This window comes from Citrus sinensis, chromosome 4 (genome assembly GCF_022201045.2).
Source record: "Citrus sinensis cultivar Valencia sweet orange chromosome 4, DVS_A1.0, whole genome shotgun sequence".
Classification (NCBI taxonomy): Eukaryota; Viridiplantae; Streptophyta; class Magnoliopsida; order Sapindales; family Rutaceae; genus Citrus; species Citrus sinensis.
The window spans coordinates 18,937,932-18,954,463 of NC_068559.1; the positions used below are offsets into that span (position 1 = coordinate 18,937,932).

General features: G+C 35.5%; 1 protein-coding gene across 1 annotated transcript; it reads right to left on the minus strand.

Moving 5' to 3' along the window:
* Window positions 1-5,558: 5,558 nt before the first annotated feature.
* Window positions 5,559-6,197, minus strand: LOC107177775 (secreted RxLR effector protein 161-like). Its single transcript, XM_015532192.1, has one exon. It carries the CDS (start codon window positions 6,195-6,197, stop codon window positions 5,559-5,561), a length of 639 nt encoding a protein of 212 aa, XP_015387678.1.
* Window positions 6,198-16,532: the final 10,335 nt, after the last annotated feature.

A 16,532-nucleotide genomic window follows, 5' to 3' on the forward strand; every position in this document is an offset into this window, starting at 1 on the left:
GTTAGGTTTTCTTCCATATGTATATATCACATCTAAAAACTTTGGGAATGATAGTCTAAATTGATATTTTGATCTCCTACCATCTTACTTTTTTTTTTTGGGCAAGTACATGAGGTGCTAATTAAAGAAAATCACCCAATCAAGTCCTCTGGGCCAATAAAAATTTAAAAAAAAAAAGTAATTTCCTAAAAGAATAACATCTATTGCCATTGTTATCTTAATTTCTTAGGTTTAGCCATTCATACTCAGTTTTTCATTTGTTGCTATTTTTATTTCTTTGAATGGTTAAGAAATGTAAATCTGGATATAGAAATTAAAAAATTGCAAATTTAGTTCAATTTCTTTTTAACTTGATAAATTTGATAAAAGCTGTAAAAAAGATGTAGATTTAAGAGAAAAGAGGTTAGAAAATAAATTTTAATTTAAGAATATCTAATTGAAAAAGTTTACCTACCCCCAAACCTTCTTAAGCCATTCTAGGACAAATTTTGTGTGGCATATTTTAATTTTTTTTCCTTATCAATTGCATATGAAAATGATAGGATGCATCTATCCCATTTTATAACTTTTACCCAAATGACAATAAACAACTATATGAACATGATGTGAGCGAACCCTAGTTGTCAAAATGATCCACATGAATAGTATAAAATCGATCTCATTCATGAGGTAAGATGACGTTGGAGTTGAATAGATCGTTTCCGGATCATTACAATATAGTTTAATTATTTGCCAGAAGCGCACGACACGAAGCAAAGGAAGATTATATTGGTTTGACTTTGTTGTTAATAAATCAATTTTGTCTGAGAGAAGAAGTTTCTTTAAGACTTGACTTTTTTTGCTCGATCGATCATATCAAAGACCAAAAGACTTCTTCTTCTCCTCCTTCTGTAATAAATAATTAATTGTTTGTATGAACGGGATTGTATAATTGCTCTGATCCTTTCTCTCTCAGTGGACTTGAGAATCCAAGTCAAGCGTTGGTAATATTAATTCGTGTAGCTAGCCATCGCTGTAGCATCTCTTTCTTCTCTTGAGCATTTTCCGTATATTCAATTGCTCAATTTCTCCATAATTTGGACCCCAGGTCGATAGTTTTGTCAAAGATTTGATTCATTATTGGAAAAAAAAAGACAACGATGCTCTATGATTTGGCAAAATGAGCATGGTAACTCACTTGTTTTCAGAAATAATTATACAAATTCACTTTGGATAATTATAGATATGTGGGACTACTATGTCGTAAAAAAAAGTATACGTGACTAAATTTAAAAATAAGAGATTATTAAAATACGTGGATGTCATTGCACCTTTTATGCTATCCTTTTTACTTCATTGTATAAACATTGTCTAACACTATGCGCACATTTTAAAATGTAAATTTAAGCTCATCTAATACTTAGTTATAGTTTAGGCAGTAACAAATAACTATAAATAAATTGTAGTTGGTTATTGCAGTCTAGTTCGAATTGTATTTTAAAATATGAGGATTTATGTATTTGAAAATTTTTATTTTTATCCCTTTTTTAGAAATTAAACAAAGCCACCAGACACGAAAAAAACAAAATTGTACCAAAAAAATAATTATTAGTAAAGATGGTTTCTTGACATGCATGTTCATTTAGATACAAACTCAAAAACTGATAATAAACAAAAGCACGCAGCTAATTTGCTCGGCTTTCTAGAAAATACTCGTCTCGACTGTCGAATTGACTAACTGCTCACCAAAAATCTGCTTCATTTGAATGATTGTTTTTTATATAATTATCTCGCAGAAAATCTGTTTCTTTTCAAAGTTGTGTCGTTTTTTCGTCTTCCCTTTCCCAGTCCTAGACCCCAGCTTGTTTTTATCCTTGACCTAAATCATAAATAAATTAAAATTATATGTATGAAAGAAGTGTTTGTTGATTAAACTTTGTTTTCTAGCTGGAGAAGAAACTGAATATATAAAATGTCACTAAGATAGTGAGACGGGTGTTTATATCGATCCCACACTCTTCTGGAAGATTGCATTTTGTTTTATCTATGCCCCCCATTTTAATCAGTGCGCAACAGCTCAAATACCTAACTTATATATAAAGAAATAAAATATATAAAAGGAAACAAATAAATACCATAATTTGGGTATTTGCCATATTTACCTGTGCATATATATCTGTGTGTGTGCGTGTGCGTGTGACATATTTGTCGACTGTCGCATTGGTCTTTTTTCTTTTTTTAAAAAATTGAATGATACTGAAAGACTGAAAGTTCATTAAAGGAAAAAAAAGTTGGAAAGAATTACGAGATCGATTACGTAAATTGATATTTTAATAGACTCCAAAAGTCTTCAAGTAGATACTCGCTAATAATTCTTATTATTTCCGCATGCATGACCAGGGGCGGATCCATCGTTACATTTAACAAAATTTGCAAAACTGCCATCACTGCTTAATTACAAAACTAGCATCAGATTTTAATTACAAAACTGACGTCACAAGTCACAACAGCTTAATTACAAGAGGGCAATTTTCCAGCCACTTTCATCCTATTTATAAGTTTACTTTTTTTCAAGTTGTTCTTCCAGTCAAGGTAAGAAACTTGTACCTTATTATTAAATTATTAAAATTACTTATTTTATTATTATTTTTAAAATTTTTCATATTTGTTTACGGATTGAAGTATATATAGTTGACACAATTACTTTTCTTAGCTTCCGGGTAATAAATTGTAGTAGGTATAGCCTACATTTGTATTAGATATAGCCTATATAGCCCATATTGTTGTTATTTTTGACTGAATGTCTATAGCCCATATTGTTGTTAACCGCACGGTTTATGCGTTTTTCTAAATTTTTTCGTATTTTAAAATTCTGAATTGGAACATTTCAACACACACACCACCACCACCACCACCAAGATGGTAGGGTTAGACTGGATCTCTACCTGTAATATAAATCAATTAAAAGAAAAAAAAAAACAAAAGGAGGGGATATAAACCAAATCCTCCCAAAAGAAAAAGGCAAACAATAAAAAAAAATCCAAGTCAATAAAATAAAATTAACATTGAACATGTGGGATTCTGAGAGCATCCAAATAAAGAATGCCAAACAAACTAGCTGGAAGGTCTTGAGGACTGAAAAATCACTAACGAGTTTGATGCGTAAAGGCACAATTGGCCATGAAGTCAACAACATATGTAGCCTCCTGAAAAACATGTCTGATAACGATAAAAGGGTTAGAAGATATTGTTCGGACCCAGTCAAGGAGGTAAGTAAAATCTACAGCACACAGCCATGAGAAATAACCCAAGAAACCACAATGGTTGAATCAAATTCCACCTCAACAGCAGAAAAATCTAGCAAGATCCAAACCTTCTAAAACAGTCGTTAGCTTAGTAAAAAGAATGAGCTGGTGTCCTAAAAAGGAATTAAAAGTAGCCATTGCTACTCTTCGATGATCACGCAAAACACCATAAGCTACAGACATATCAGGATTGCCCCGAGAACAATCGTCTACACTCAACTTTACTACCGCAAGCAACAGTCTCAACCAGGAAACCAATCGAACTAGCCAATGAGGAGGCAGAATAATCTGCAAACCCTCCTCAACTGAGTCTCTAAAACACCCTTCAACTGAGATGGCTTAAAACCAAAAGCAAAACTAGCAAGTCTAAGGTCAGAAACCACCCGAAAAATAACAACGTCCACATTAAAGACAACAGAATTAAACATAAAGGTATTTCGAGCCTTCCAGACATGCCACAAGAGGAATCACGAGGGTAAGACTAGAATATGTCTCAAAGAACAGCTTTACCGCCGCCAATGAACAAGCAAAATATGGGGAGACAAAAAATGCAGGTATGGAAGACCAATCATTGAATAAAACCACCGTGAAACCTGCTGAACCATCAAGCAAACACGACTCAAACAAACTGCCGTCAAACCACTATCTAAACAAGACCAACGTCACATACATTGATAATGATATGCGAGTGTGTCAAATTAAATTAAGAAAGTGCATAAACAAATGAATAATGCATAAAACACAAAGTAAAAATTGCACAATTGAAAACAAAATGAAAATTAAATAAGCAAATAATATAAATGTACAGAAATTGAAAATAAATAAATACGAAATAAAAATAAATAAATTGAAAATTAATTACTATAATTAAAATATTAGGCGGTTAAATCAGCCGTAAAAATAAAATAATTAAGCCATAAAAATAAAATAGTTAAAGGCAACAATAAAATAACACCTTAACAAAATATTAACAATTCAAGTGTTATTTTAAAACTAGCTATATAATAAAACATAAATTAATTGTGAAATAAAAGTTACATAATTTAATGTACAAGAATAAAAATAGATGAACTGAAAATAGATTAATTGAAATTTAAATAATAATCTAGGCGGTTGAACCGACCATATAAATTAACAACAAAAAATAAAGGAAAATAAAAATAAAAGCAAAAGTGCGGAAATTGAAGGAAAGAAAGAAAATAAATACTTACCTTAAGAGGTGGAACTCCCCCTCCCCCCTTTTTTAAAAACTTTTAAGAATTACCAGACAATTAAATTATGTTCAAGGCCTTAATGGTAATTTTAAAAGTCCAAATTCATGTCCATTATGTCTATAAAGTCCAAGTTCACATAATCCTCCAGTCCAAAAGTCCAAAGAATAAGTCATAATCTAAAGATTCAAGTTCCAATTCAGTTTAGGGACTGAGTTGCAACAATTTGTAGTTCAAAATAAAATTCTTCATAAGTTTTATGGTAATTCTATGATTACCAGAGAGATGAGGGAGCTAATTGAAATTTTTCAAAATAAAATTTGAACCAAATAAAAAAATGACGTGAAGGATGCAAAACATAGATAATAATTGATAAAATAGAATAATAAAATAAAAATAAAATTGACACCAAATTTAAGAAACTTTTCGGCAACAACATAAAAAAATTTAACACGACTCAAAAGCGTTGTTTACACCCAAGTATAGAAATGTCTAATTACAATATAGCCCAGTGAGTCCGGGGTCGAACAATAGGGAATTTAAAATATAGTAGTCAATTATTAAACACAAAAAAATTAAATGCGGGTGAAAGCGAATATGAAGTATTATTATTGTGTATTCGATTTCATATTTACAAAGAGAATAAGCTTATATATAGGCTTTACATGAAGCTTAAATAAGAAACTAAATAAATACAAATATGGCAGGTATAAATTATGGGATAGACTAAATCGTAATATACATAATCATAATTTTGAGATTTAGTGGAGAGTGATCAGAATCATAATCTTGGGAATTAATGGAGAGTGATTTTTTCTTAACACCCCTCTCAAACTCAAGATGGTGGCGTAGAAATAAGCTTGAGTTTCTAAACCAAGTCACGGCTAGGTAAAAGAGACTTGGTGCAAAGATCGGTTGTGTTATCTCGAGAGCACACAAATTGAAGTTGAATGGTACTTTGGGCACAATGTTGGCAAATAAAATGACAATATGTCTCTATGTGTTTAGTGCGCTCATGGAAGACATCATTGTGAGCGATTTCAATGGCACTTTTATTGTCACATTAAAGAGATGTAGCTCTATTAAAGGTAACTCTCATGTCCCCTAGTAATCGACGAAGCCAAACAACCTCTTGAGTTGCATTAGCAAGGGCCTGGTACTCAGCCTCAGCAGTAGACAAAGCAACAACACTTTGTTTCTTACTACGCCAATAAATAAGTAAATCACCTAAAAAGAAGCAAATGCCGGTGGTAGAACGTCGAGCAATAGGATCACCTGCCCAATCAGAATCAGAAAAACCATGCAGTTCTAAAGAAGAATTGGCTGAAAAGTGGAGACTATGAAATATAGTCCCTTTAAGATAGCGCATGATATGAATGACAGTTGCATAGTGAGTAAAACGAGGAGCCGACATAAACTGACTAACAACATGAACAACATGGGCTATATCAGGTCGTGCCACTGTTAAATAAACCAAACTTCCAACCAATTGTCGATAAAGAGTAGCATCACTGAGTGGTGTTCCATCAGACGGCACAAATTTAATGTTAGGATCGAGAGGTGTAGAGGCAATCTGACTATCAGTCAACCCAGCTCTAGCAAGAAAATCAGAAGCATACTTAGCTTGTGAAAGATAGTAACCAGACGAAGCAGAGAGTACCTCGAGTCCAAGGAAGAAACTAAGTCGTCCAAGATCTTTCATCTCAAAATGATGCTGAAAAAAAACTTTAAGATCTGTAATTCTTGTAAGATGATCTCTAGTAATAATTATATCATCAACATAAAGTAATAAAAGAATACATCCCTTGTCGGTGTTGCGGACAAAAACGACAGATTCATAAGAACTGGCATTGAAACCAAATTGCTTGATTGTGGTGCTGAATGTTGTGCAAATTTTAATGTACTCGCAAGCGCACGAATCTATTGTAGTGTAGATCAATGGTGACGAGTGTCGATCCCACGAGGAGGTGGATTTTAATTATATATAGAATTAATTTTGTAAATGGGTGGTTGGAATTATGGTGGAAATGATTTGAAATATGCTACAACTTAAATTAAAATGGCGAGAATAAATTCTAAAATTGGTATTGAAATGGCGAGAAGAAATTGAAGAGAATTCTATTGAAATGACGCACTTGGGTATCCGGATCCGTATCAACATGCATCATGGGCTAAATAATCCGTATTAATGCCAATTAAATCATGAGGGGGGAATCCACACCTCATGAACCACGCTCTAATCAATATGGTGCTAAGGGCTTATCGTGCCAAATAATAATAACCTTATACTAGAGAGCCGGTGTAACCAAGGCGGTATCTAGACAAGACTATTATTATTTGTCGACGAGAAGTCAAAACATCCACAAAAATTAGAGGGGAAGAGAAAATAAATTTACCAAATTAAGCCCATGACACATGTTGAGACTTCACCTTCAACCCAAGCTTGAAAGAAAATTAGCCACTCATAGTTGAACTAGGGGCAAAATGGGAATTTATTAAAATACGAAGAAAATACAAGATGGAGAGGGAATTACAGAAAATGGATCCCAAAAATGGATTCAGAGATATCAAATTAGGGGGGGGAGGCCCCCTTTTTATAGATACATGGAGTAAATCATGGCCATCGGATTAAAAATAGTTTGGACGCTCAGGATTGCGCCACGTCATCAGTCAACAGTCCACGGTTTGACCACGCGGATGAACAGTAACACGGTTTGACCCGGATGAACAGTAACGCGGTTTGGTTGAAAATAATCCTGTGTGATGCATGCACCGTACGCGAGATTTTTCGTCCACTGATATGCTGCCACGTCACCATCAACAGTACATAAGAATTTTAGTCCAACAGGATCGTGACACCTCATCAGTCAATGCCACATCATCGGTCAATGCCACGTCATCATCCGTCTATGTGAACAGTGTCGTGAACAGTAACGTATACAGTACCGTACACGTGAATAGTACCGTACATGTGAATAGTGTCATTTTTCCTTTTATGCTCCTCCTAAGGTTTTCGACCGTCCTGAGTTCAAAAGTGATGTCCGTTTTGCCGTCTGATCTCTCCTTTATTGTGAAATGACTATAATGCCCCTAAAATACATAAAATACTTAATTAAAATAAAACACATGTAATTAAATCACAAGAAGGTTAAATATATAAAAGTAAGGGTTGTTAGTAAGACTTAAAATGTAAAATGACGGTTTTCTCCTTTATAAATATGCATTTTCTAACACTCAACACACCCCCCAACCAGCTTATTGCTAGTCCCTAGCAAATAAAGCGAAAACAAAATTCAAATTCAAAATTTTTTTTTTTTAATAGAAACACTCGTATTTATTCCATCAGATTAATGATAGCAATCAAATAAAAGTATAAGCATTATCTCCAGTCTAAAGCAACATCACACCCACATCAACCATCCACATGAATTAGCCCAGTAGACTTTGTTTTAGCTACTCTCAAGAATGACATGTCAAACCCCAAAATCTCACTGGAAGTAGTGACACTCTCACAAATAAATTAATCCCAATAAAAATAGTCACTCCAATGAATGGTAATTGAGAGAGAAAATAATAAAGAAGTGATATCACATGCTCTCACCAAGATGAAATAAATATGCCCTCAGCTTAGAAATAATACGATCTCAAGTCAAATAAAATGTTAGTCAACCCACTTTATTTATCTTTTTTTTTTTTTTTTTTTTAATTATGCATCACTACATCTTTTTAGCCCATATAACTAGCTTCTACTTCAAACTATAGTTCCCTAAAATCAAGAAGGACTTTTATTAGGACGAAACGTAGGCTAGGGACATGGCTAACAAAGAAGGAAAATAAGGAAAACAAAGTGTATGTTTGAGAAAAATGCAGAGAATTTTTTTTTTTTTTTTTTTTTTTTTGGAAGTTGCAAGGTGGATTTCACCTATTTTTATTCTTTTGAAACAACAACTTTTGTTTTTGTTTTTGTTTTTTTTTTGTTTTTTTTTTTTTTCTTTTATTTGGCATAACTTCACTGAACAAAATAATTATTTACATTTTCTCAAACATACATAGGTGATGGAACTTATAAGATATCAGGTAATACTCCAAATCGGAGTGGGTCAAGATGATAAGTTGACAAAGAAAAGGTTTTTTTTTTTTTTTTTTTTTTAAAGGCTCAAAAGGGTTAACTATGGATATTAAATAAAAGGGATGGCTTGAAAGGCTCAAACGGATCAAAGATGGCCTCTCCATCGTCTTTTAGGGTTCTAAATAATCTTCCATATCTACTAGTTAGATGGGCCTCCAAATGTAGCAACACACTCTTTTTTCTTTTTCTTTTTTCTCTTTTTTTTTATTTTACAATTTTTTTTTTAAGGGTTAACTCAAAAGTAATTTAGAGATCGTGTATAAAATAATAAACTGCTAAGCTGTATAAAGAGTGGGCAAAAGGGTTATTCTCCAAGAAAAATAATAGGCTCAAAAACTCACTTGGTACTTATTATGACATGTTCATTCCTTCAAGCAACTCACATTTGTCTCCGACATCAACATGTAAAGTAGCAAACATAGCGTAACATCACTTAAGACCAAAGATAATACAAATACTAAAATTTGAAATTAATCATGTCATCCAATGTTAAAACAAATCACACATTTTTTTTTTTTAAACATCATTCTACCCCCCAACTTATTCTAAACATGAAAGGAAAATATGCATGCAGAAATGTGAAAATGATGTATAAAAACTAATTAGAAAAGTTACACGTAAAATGATAGAAAACGAAAATGATTTTTTTTTTTTTAAAAGAAGATGCGTTTCTAGAGGAACTACACTCCATATTCAGCCATCTTCGACTCAAAAGTTGGAAAATGTATATTTATAGAGGAGAAATTAAAGAAGAAAAATAAACATAAACACATAATAAAGAAAAAGAAAATGTCTGAATTTTTTTTTTTGAATTTTTTTTTCAAACAATGAAGATGCGTTTCTAGAGTAACTACACTCCATATTCAGCCATCTTCAACACAAAAAGTTAGCAACAGTTAGTTTCTACAACAAAAAATTAGTAAAAACTTAACCAAAATTCCACAATTGTCGACTATTCTCTCCCCCCAACCAGAACGAAACATTGTCCTCAATGTTTGAAATGAAAGAAGTAGAGTTTAGAAGACATCACCTGGGTGGTGCAACACAGAAGAAAATATTTACAGGCGGAGAGTTAAATCTAATTTGTACTTCTTACTGCTGCTACTGTTACCATCATTATTTGGGCGCTCCAACACAAAGGTCCAGGGGTCTGGCTCCGGTTTATACGCTTGTAACATATCAAGTAGCTCATTAGCAGTGTGAGCACAAATAAAGAGTTTTTTCACATTAGCGGGAATGAAATAGTTTTTTATTGCATGGTTAAGAAATGCGATAAAGCCATCATAAAAGTTATTGACATTTAACAAACCGATGGGTTTTTGGTGGATGTGCAGATGGGCCCAAGATGCTAGTGTCATAAGTGCCTCTAGTGTTGCAAGATCTCCTGGAAGGAAAACAAAAGCATCAGCATGATTAAGCATTTCAGTTATTCTTTCTTGCATACCTGAGACGACTAACTCTTCTCCAGTTGATGAGTCAGACGAACTGCCCAATGGTTTTAGGACTCTTGGGATGATGCCTAACACTTGACTTCCTCTGATAAAAGCTGCTTCTGAGACCATTTTTGATAACCCTCGATTACCTCCTCCATACACCAAGTGTAATTTTCTCGCTGCTATGCTTCGACCAAGATCTATGGCTGCCTCAACGAACTCTTTATGTTTGCCATAGGTAAATCCAGAAAGCACACAAATGTTCTTGAATTGTCTATTGGGAGTAGCTGCCATTGTGATACTTCTCGAAAACAATTTGTGAGTGCTTGACAAAAAAGAAATCACATTTAAGAGTCTCGGTGATAGTGGGTCATGGTTGTGTATGAGGTAATATGTTAGTGTCAAATAACGCGTAAAGCACGTGGCTCGCAAGTCAAAAAGAAAACAGTAAAAAGGAAAAAGCAAACAGTAATAAAATTATTAAAGACAATAATGCAAACAATAAGACAATAGTGAAATAAAATAACAATAAAGTAAAAGGATATTTACAGGTAGTTGCGACTGTGGCTCACATCTTCCTCTGGTTTTACGTCCAGAAACGGCTTGAACGCCCTCTATGGGTCGAGGATAGGCTTCCTATCCAGTTTTCTTATAAACTGGCAAACAGGGTCGTTTATAGTCAGATTCCCGAGACTATATCGTGCATGCTCTTTCTGGAATAACGGCCATAACTGGAGAATCGCTCCTTGCACATATCCACTGGGATGCGTTTCAAGAGACAAAAGGATATCATCCAATGACTCCTTATTCAAGCCATCCCTAATGAATTGAATCTTATCTTCCCTGTTATCAGACACCATTCCTAAAGAACATGGGTTTTTATTGCAACTCATTCTGGCACACTTATGACAAGCAACAGAAATTCTTCGAGCTCGTCGTTTTCTTGCATAATTTCCTTTACCACAACCAGGCATGTATGCAATAAATTTTGGAGGTAACTCACCTGCCGATCGTACTTTAGCCTCGATTAACCAACGGATGTCAGCAGGTATGTTATTCCTCATGAGTAATCGCATGCGTTCGGACCGAGCTTTATAGATCGTAAGGAGGGCATTCTGAGGAAGTGAAGGGAATCGCTTGTGAAGCTTCGCTAGAATCTCGTTTCTGTCCATACCTTCGCCTCAGAATATCAGTTATTATGGGAAACTGAAGTAACCGACTTGATTGTCACGGAGTACCGTTATCCGCCACTTCACCGGGGTAACAAACTAAAGCACACAAATAGAAAAACAAATTAAAACACACAAAGAAAATTAAAATCGTCCTCTTATTGAATTTACCTCAAGCTCCAACTGGATGTCGTAAACACTTCTCTCAATGTCTCTGAGTTGGTGTTCTAAACCCTCAACATAGGCTACTAACTCTGGTGGTTGTAGAGCCCAAATGCGATGTGTTTTACAAAATTGAATCTGTCTTTTGAGATGAGTTTTGACACGTTGAAGTGGTTTAAGAATGTTCAGGAGGAACGGTCTAAGTATGAGACTCATGATTAAAAATGATAAGAGAAAACTTAATGGTAAAATAAACACACTTATGCAAAAACAATTTCAATTAGCAAAAGAATAATATAAAAAGAAAGAAAGAAAAATCAAATCAACGAAAAGAAAAAAAAAATCAATTCAAATTTGGTGGGTCACTCAAATTTATTTCGGTGTCTTCTTCATGTGGTTGGTACTCTAGATATGGCTTTAATCTTTGACCATTAACTTTAAACGTGACACCATTCTTTGGGTCTTTAATTTCAATTGCCCCATGTGGAAAAACAGTATGAACAATAAATGGGCCAGACCAACGAGAGCGTAACTTACCTGGGAATAGGTGCAAGCGAGAATTGAATAAAAGCACTTTCTGACCTGGAGTGAACGATTTTCTCATAATTTGCTTATCATGGAAGACTTTCATTCGTTGCTTGTAAATCTTGGCATTTTCGTACGCGTCATTGCGAATTTCTTCAAGTTCTGCCAGCTGTAATCTTCTTTCTGAGCTGGCTTGCTGCATGTCAAAATTGAATTTTTTGATGGCCCAATATGCACGATGCTCGAGTTCCACAGGTAGGTGGCAAGCTTTTCCATACACTAGCCTGTAGGGTGACATCCCAATCGGGGTCTTGAAAGCCGTTTTATATGCCCATAAGGCATCATCAAGTCTTAATGACCAATCTTTTCTGTCCGGCCTCACCGTTTTTTCTAATATGTGCTTTATTTCTCGATTGGAGATCTCAACTTGGCCACTGGTTTGCGGATGATACGGGGTCGCCACTTTATGTGTGATTGAATACTTTGTCAAAAGAGCTTTGAATGCTTTGTTACAGAAGTGGGCACCACCATCACTGACTATTGCTCGAGGGAATCCAAAGCGTGAGACAATGTTGTTTTTCAAAAATTCTATCACCACCTTGTGATCATTGGTTCTACATGGAATTGCTTCTACCCATTTCGAGACGTAGTCAACACCAACCAATATGTATTGATGGCCAAAAGAAGGGGGAAAGGGTCCCATGAAGTCGATACCCCATACGTCAAAAATCTCAACCACTAAAATTGGATTTAGTGGCATCATGTTTCTTCGTGTAATGCTCCCCATTCGTTGACACCTATCACATGAAGAACAGAAAGTGTAAGCATCTCGAAATATAGTTGGCCAATAGAAACCACATTGTAAAACTTTTGTAGCTGTTTTCTTAGCACTGAAATGGCCTCCACACGCTTGTTCATGGCAGAATGAAAGAATATTCTGAATTTCATTTTCAGGGACACATCGTCTAACAATTTGGTCTGCACAATACTTGAACAAATATGGGTCATCCCAAAAGAAATTCTTTATTTCTGCAAAGAATTTAGCCTTGTCTTGCTTGGTCCAATGCTCTGGAAGTTTACCTGTAACAAGATAATTAACTATATCAGCATACCAAGGTAATACTTCCACACTCATTAATTGTTCATCTGGAAATGACTCATTTAATGGTAATTGTTCTATAATTGTGTCAAAATAGAGACGAGAGAGGTGGTCCGCCACAACATTTTCTGTCCTTTTTTTATCTTTGAATTCCAAGTCAAATTCCTGCAAAAGTAACACCCAACGAATTAGTCTGGCTTTTGCATCTTTCTTTGTGAGAAGATATTTAAGAGCAGCATGATCTGTGAATATAATTATTTTACAACCAATGAGATAGGATCGAAATTTTTCCAATGCAAACACTACTGCTAGCATTTCTTTTTCAGTAGTTGAATAGTTCAACTGTGCATCATTCAATGTCATACTAGCATAGTAAATAACATGGGGAATTCGATCAACTCTTTGTCCTAATACTGCTCCTACTGCATAATCAGATGCATCACACATTAGCTCAAATGGTAAGTTCCAGTTTGGGGCCTGAATGATGGGTGATGATGTCAACAACTGTTTTAATTTTTCAAACGCCATAAGACATGAATCATTAAAGATAAAAGGTACATCCTTAGCAAGTAAATTGCATAAGGGTCTAGAAACTTTGCTAAAATCTTTAATGAAACGTCTATAGAAACCAGCATGCCCAAGGAAAGATCTTACTTCTCTGACTGTTTTGGGTGGAGGAAGATTAGAAATGAGATCCACCTTGGCTTTGTCAACCTCAATACCTTTGCTCGAAATGATGTGACCGAGAACAATACCTTGTTTTACCATAAAATGGCATTTCTCCCAATTTAAGACCAAGTTCTTCTCGATACATCTCTGCAGAACTAGTGTTAGATGATGTAAACATTGATCAAACGAGTCACCAAAGACAGAAAAATCATCCATAAAGACTTCAAGGAATCGTTCCACCATATCAGAAAAAATGCTCAACATGCATCGTTGAAATGTAGCAGGTGCATTACATAATCCAAATGGCATTCTCCTATATGCAAATGTGCCAAAAGGGCAAGTGAAAGTAGTTTTCTCTTGATCTTTTGGTGCTATGGGAATCTGATTATATCCTGAGTAACCATCTAGAAAGCAATAAAATTCATGGCCTGCTAATCTATCAAGCATTTGATCAATAAATGGTAAAGGAAAATGGTCTTTACGTGTGACAGAATTCAATTTTCTATAATCAATGCATACACGCCATCCTGTAGTTACTCTAGTGGGTATCAATTCATTATCTGCATTCGTAACTACTGTGACTCCTGACTTTTTGGGGACAACTTGTACAGGACTGACCCATGAACTATCAGAAATTGGGTAAATGATACCTGCGTCTAATAGCTTAAGGACTTCTGTTCTAACAACTTCTTTCATATTAGGATTTAACCGACGTTGCATCTCCCTAGTAGTTTTAGCATTTTCATCAAGGTGAATGTAATGCATGCAATCTACTGGGTTTATACCTTTAATATCTGCTATGGTCCATCCTAATGCTTCTTTGTGCTCTTTTAAAACATCCAACAACTTACCTTTTTGTTCGTCATTTAGGGATGATGAGATGATTACCGGCAGAGTACTTTCTTCTCCCAAAAACGCATATTCCAAAGTGTTGGGCAATGGTTTGAGCTCGAGTTTCGGTGGTGATTCTGATGATGGAATGAGTTGCTTCTCTGATGGTGCTAGTTGCTCAACTCTTGACTTCCATTTATTAGTGTCCATAGATGGTGCTGAGTCAAGCAGGGCGTTGACCTCATCAACCGATCTGTCAATATCAAAATCCAAACCAAAGTGAGTTAAGCATGTCTGTAAAGGATCATCACTAAGGTTTGAAAGAAAAGTATTATCAACTATTGTTTCTATTAAATCCACATCAACAATTCCATCATCTGCACTGTGAGGTTGTTTGGCAATGTTGAAGATGTTCAGTTCCATAGTCATGTTGCCGAAGGACAACTGCATATTTCCAGTCCTGCATTGAATGTGAGCATCCGCAGTTGCCAAGAAAGGTCGGCCTAGAATAATGGGGATGTGCTTCCTTGAATCCTGTATTGGTTGAGTGTCAATTACAATGAAATCAACAGGAAAATAAAATTTGTCTACCTGGATAAGCACGTCCTCCACAATACCACGAGGTATTTTTGTGGACCGATCTGCAAGTTGTAACACCACTGGAGTTGGGTGTAATTCTCCCAGTCCAAGTTTCACAAACACAGAGTAAGGCAATAAATTTACACTAGCTCCTAAATCCAACAAAGCATTCTCAATTGTGTGGTTCCCTATACTACATGAGATAGTGGGGGAGCCTGGGTCTTTGCATTTTAAAGGAATTTTATGTTGGAGTATAGAACTAACGTTTTCTGTTAAAAATGCCTTCTTTTGAACATGCATGTTTCTCTTTTTAGTACAAAGGTCTTTAAGAAACTTGGCATAAGATGGAACTTGCTTAATAGCATCAAGTAAAGGGATGTTAACACTTACCTGTTTGAAGATTTCAAGAATCTCACCTGTGGATTTTCCCTTCTTTCCTTTAGCTAACCTTTGAGGAAATGGAGCTTTGGGAACGTATTCTCGTGGGTTAGTTTCTTCTTTCTCCTCCGGTGATGAGTCCTCAACATTCACAGGTACAATTTGATTTTCTTTTGTCACCGGCATCTCCACTTTGTTGTCGACTTCCTTTCCTTTTCGCAAGGTCATTACTGCTTTGATCTCTCCATGCTGCTGTGGTGAACTGGTACTTGCTTCATGCACTCCTTTAGGGTTAGGCACTGGTTGACTTGGAAATTTTCCTTTCTCAACAGTCATTGCCAAGGTCTGAACTGAAGAAGCGAGTTGTCCCACCATTTTCTCCAGGTTTGAAACTGATTGAGCTTGTGAGTTGAAGCCTGCTCTCAACTCATTTCGTAGTCCATCAATGGTGCGGTTCTGTTGCTCAATCGTGGAGTGAGTAACATTCCTGAAATTCTGGAATGCATCCTCCCATGGTCTAGGTTGAGAGTGGTTCTGGTTTTGATTGTATGGTCTGAATGGGGGCTGAGAGGCTTGAGGATTTTGTGGAATTGGTGGAGCTGGAGCTATTGGTCCATTCTGTTGGAATCCTTGAGACCATGAAAAATTGGGGTGGTCTCTCCATCCAGGGTTATATGTGTTGGAGTATGGGTTGTAATTTGATGGCTTTCTCATTACACCTATGGCATTGGCTTGATCTGAGTATGAGTCATGGTCATGTGGCTCTGTTGATTTAGCAGTCGATAATGATGCTATTTGTCGAGAGAGACCTTCAATTATCTCCTTGACTTCTTTGATTCCTGAAGTTGATTCGCCAATTTGAACCTCATTCACTCCTTTAATTCTTCTAGTAGTCCTAAGTGATCGACTCCGTTGTTGGGAATTGTCCGCTTGTCGCTGGAAGAATTCCCAAATTTCTGACGCACTTTTTGACATTAGCTCTCCTCCACTTGTTGCCATTAGCCATTCTTGCACATTTGGTAGTAATCCCTCCAAAAAGTATTGGCATTGGTGCCATTTCTCG

Excerpts from the sequence above, each read along its gene's own strand:
- LOC107177775 (XM_015532192.1), bottom strand. The coding sequence starts at position 6,197 with ATGAAAGATCTTGGACGACTTAGTTTCTTCCTTGGACTCGAGGTACTC.